Source organism: Lonchura striata, chromosome Z (genome assembly GCF_050655825.1).
Source record: "Lonchura striata isolate lonStrDom1 chromosome Z, ASM5065582v1, whole genome shotgun sequence".
Classification (NCBI taxonomy): Eukaryota; Metazoa; Chordata; class Aves; order Passeriformes; family Estrildidae; genus Lonchura; species Lonchura striata.
The window spans coordinates 10154983-10159453 of NC_140740.1; the positions used below are offsets into that span (position 1 = coordinate 10154983).

The window sequence follows — 4471 nt, forward strand, 5'->3', positions numbered from 1 at the left end:
GTCTTCTTGATGGCAAAACCAGCTTCCAGGAGAATCTGGATGATTTTCTTTCCTTTCTCAAACACCTCTGCTGCTGTGTTCCCCCACACAATGATATCATCAATATACTGTAGATGTTCTGGAGCCTCACCCTTTTCTAGTGCAGCCTGGATCAGTCCATGGCAGATGGTGGGGCTGTGTTTCCACCCCTGGGGCAGTCGGTTCCATGTGTACTGCAATCCCCTCCAGGTGAAAGCAAACTGAGGCCTGCATTCTGCTGCCAGAGGAATGGAGAAAAACGCATTGGCAATATCAATGGTGGCATACCACTTTGCTGCCTTGGACTCCAGCTCGTACTGGAGTTCCAGCATGTCCGGCACAGCAGCGCTCAGCGGTGGAGTCACTTCATTTAAGCCACGATAGTCCACAGTCAATCTCCATTCTCCTTCAGATTTGCGCACAGGCCAGATGGGGCTGTTGAAGGGTGAGTGGGTTTTGCTGACCACCCCTTGGCTCTCCAACTCCCGAATCATTTTGTGGATGGGGATCACGGCATCTCGATTCGTTCGGTACTGCCGGCGGTGCACTGTTGAGGTGGCAATTGGTACTCGTTGCTCTTCTACCTTCAGGAGTCCTACTGCAGATGGGTTTTCTGATAGTCCAGGCAAGGTGTTCAATTGCTTGATGCCCTCTGTCTCTACAGCTGCTATCCCAAATGCCCACCTGAGTCCCTTTGGATCTTTGAAATACCCACTTCGGAGGAAGTCTATGCCTAAAATACATGGGGCGTCTGGGCCAGTCACAATGGACTGTTTCTTCCACTCATTTCCAGTCAGGCTGATCTCAGCTTCCACTGAAGTAAAGTCCTGTGATCCCCCTGTCACACCAGCAATAGAAACATGTTCTGCCCCCACATATTTTGATGGGATTAATGTGCACTGTGCACCAGTGTCGACCAAAGCTTTATATACTTGTGGTTCTGATGTGCCAGGCCAACGAATCCACACAGTCCAAAAAATACGGTTTTCCCTTGCCTCTACCTGGCTAGAGGCAGGGCCCCTCTAAGCATGGTTATCCTTCTTTCCTGGGGCATATGCCTTGGAGGTTCCTTCAAGGGGATCGAAAATATCGTCATCATCATCATATACGGCAGTTTGATTATGGGCTACTGGAGCTGCTTCCCTTTTGGTGAAACTTCCTTTCGGAGTCTTGCCTCCCTTCAATTCACGCACCCGTTGTGCCAGAGCACCAGTAGGTTTCCCATCCCATTTCCTCATATTTTCTCCACAATCACGCAGGAAGAACCACAGCTCAGCTCGTGAGATGTATCTTCTTTCCCCGTCTGGGGAACGTCTGTGTTGGGTACCAGGACCTCTGATCTGTATTGCTGAGACTTGGAGAAAACCCTCTTTCATCTCCTCCCTGAGTTTCTTATGACTCTCCTCTATCTTGTTTTCTAGTTTCTCTCCTAGTTTCTGCAGACGTGTTTCCACTGCTGCAATTCTGGCATGGGTTGGGCCATGTACAGCATCTGCATATGCTCGGAGCTTCTTTGCCATATCGAGCACAGTCTCCTCACCATCATCTCGCTTCATTATTGCTACAGCAGAAGCGTATTCATGTGGCCCAAGTCTTACAAGTTTTCGCCACATCACAGATGTACACAGTACCAAGTCTGGATTTACAGTATCTACATCATCCGAGAAGACAATCTCTGCCACTGCCATTTCCCTCAAGCGTTGAATTCCTTGTTCTATAGTCTTCCACTGGGTTTGCTGCATATAAAGATCATCTGCACACAGGTATCTTTGTGCTACACTTTCCAAAACCCGTGCCCAGAGGCTGCGAGGGTTAGCCCCCCTCATCATTCCTTGATCAATGACAGGATCATGTGACAGGGATCCCAAATGTCTCGCTTCACTACCATCCAGAATTGTAGCCTCCCCTGCAGCATCCCAAAGACGGACCAACCAACTAATTATAGACTCATCAGGTCGTCGAGTGTAATCCTTTCTTAGGCCACGAAGGTCCTTCAGGGAATAGGACTCAGTAGTGGCTTCTGATCCTGCCTCAGTTGCCCTAACTCCGGCTTTTGTGTCAGTAATTAGCTTTGAGGGTCCTTCTCCTGGATCATCATCATCAGTCCCTGGCCGGTCAGTTTTGCTTTTCTTCTTTCCTGCAGCGACTGCCAGTGGTTTAGGTTCACTGTCTGTTTTAGCTACAGCCTGGGTAACTGGGGTGTTGTCTGCAGCCTGAGTGACTGGGATAGCTGCTGGTTTATCTCCCTGCCCCCCTGCCTCTGTCTGCTGGCCTACAGTATCTAGCAGTGTGCGATAAGCATAGGCCAGGGCCCAGCTTATTGCAATGAGCTTTTCCTCCTTAGAGTCATTGTGGCACTTCTCTTTCAGGTATTTCCCCACCTCAGCTGGGTTCTGAATTTGTTCACGTGGAAAATCCCACTCTACAGGGTCAGAAAATTCCTTTAGGGTCTGGCCCATATTTTCACATTCTCCAGACCACTCAGAATTTTCCACACCTGGGTGAGGGGTTTCATCAGGTCCTCGGGACATCTCAGCCTTCACTCTAGAGAAACTGCAGGCTGTATAAAGGAAGTTTACAAGAATAAATACTAGAAAGATGGTCTCTTTAACATTCAGGGGAAACTGAACATTCTCAAAAAGTGACATAACAGATTCAAAAAAGAAGAAGGAAAGGAGAGGCTGGAAAACCTCATGCCCTGCTCCTCCTCTAACAAACCAGGTGCAATTACTAATAAACCCCCAGAACATACTACTGGAACTAGGATGCAGGGTAGGATGAAAAAACCATAAACTATACATGTCTTGAACAGACTCCAGTATCTTTACAAGCGCCTTATAAATCACTATCACCAAGCCCAGTCCAATAGCTATTTTAATCTGTGTTTTTCTACTGCAAAAACTACATGTAAGGGACAAGAATCCTAGTGACCAGAAAAGTACTAAAACCCCAAAAAAGCCTAGAGACCAGAACCACATGAAGGCCTCCACCCCAAGAGACATAAATTTAAGCAACATGGCTACTGTCTGCTTTAACCCACTACAAAATAAGCACCACCAACATCCAATCAATCAAGGAAAAAAGGTTTTTTCCACTGTGTTTTTTTTTTCCTGAGCCCCACTTGGGTGCCAATAAATGTATCTGTCCTGGTTCAGGGCAGATTTGGGGAAAGACCCCCCAAAAGGGTTCTTTCAGGAAAGCAGATTCAATTGGCCCCTCCCCCCAACCAGTTCGGGAAAGATACCTCTTTGGAGAAAAAGTGGAAAAAACCTGTTTATTAAACTAGCAAACTTAGACAATATTAAGCAACAAAACTTCTTGCCACTCCAAGAGAGACAATCTCAGAAAGATCCCTCAGGTTGCAGCTGGGCTCACTCAGTCTCTGATCAGTCCCTCCGGTGCTGGAAATGCCGCGGCCCAGGCCCGGCCCGCTGGGCCACCGGTGCTGCTGCTGCTGTTCTCCTGGTGTTCAGTCCAGAGCGGGTCCAGAGAAAGGGAAAAAAACCACAGTCCAGGGAACTTTGCCTCAGCTAGCTAAAACTAACTAAACTAAGGAAAAAAAAACCAATGGAGAGCTCCGTCTCGTTGTCCGTCTGGACGCAGACAACTCAGTCCAGGAGCAGGAATGTGGAGGAGTGAGTGCAGTTCTTGAAAACAAACTCCGCGCTTCTTCCCCCCGCTCCTTCCCTCCTGGAACAAGTCTTAAAGGTGTAGAACTTATTATTCAACATGAACAGGGCAGACGATTGGGGATAAAGGCATCATACAGTCAACCCAGGACAGTGTTGTAACCATGAACCTGGGGAGCCTGTTCCAGTGCCCAGCCACTCTCTGATGGAAGGACATTTTTCCCGATATCTAGCCAAAACCTCCCCTGACACAGCGTCAGGCCATTGTCACTGGTCAACTCAGAGAGAAAAGATCCGTGCTTGCAACTCTGCTTTTCCTCATGAGGAAGTTGTAGACTGCAATGAGGTATCCCCTCACTCTCCTCCTCTCTAGGATGAAGAGATCAAGTGACCTTAGTCTCTCCTCATAATGCTTCCTCTTAAGGCTTTTCACCATCTTCATGGACAGTCTTTGATAGCTAATGTCCTTCCTATCTTATGGTGCCCAAAACTATCCCCAGGACTCAAGGTGAGGTTGGCCCATTACAGGGCAGAGTGGGATAAACCCTTCCACTGCCTTGCTGACAATGCTGTCCTGGTGCTTCCCGGGACATGGCTGGCCCTCCTCTTCTCTGGAAGGCACTTGGCAACGTCTGCCGGAGGTCCTTGTGGTCTGCCCTTCTGCTTCTGCCGACTGCCGGGTCTTGCAGGCGGGACAATGGATCTCATTGGTGGGATGGAGTGGTGCAGCATTAGATTTGATATCAGAGCATGGGGCCGTCCTGCAATCTGCTTGAAGTTTCCCAACTGCTGCTGGTGCCACTTCTGTCTTGCAGGCCATTGCT

The 4471-nt window shown here is 48.6% G+C and overlaps 1 protein-coding gene across 1 annotated transcript; it reads right to left on the reverse strand.

Moving 5' to 3' along the window:
- Positions 1–1040: 1040 nt before the first annotated feature.
- On the reverse strand, positions 1041–4008 carry LOC146763616 (uncharacterized). The gene has a single exon (XM_085566960.1). It carries the CDS (start codon positions 3033–3035, stop codon positions 1041–1043), a length of 1995 nt encoding a protein of 664 aa, XP_085423086.1. The 5' UTR covers positions 3036–4008.
- Between the last annotated feature and the right edge of the window lie 463 nt (positions 4009–4471).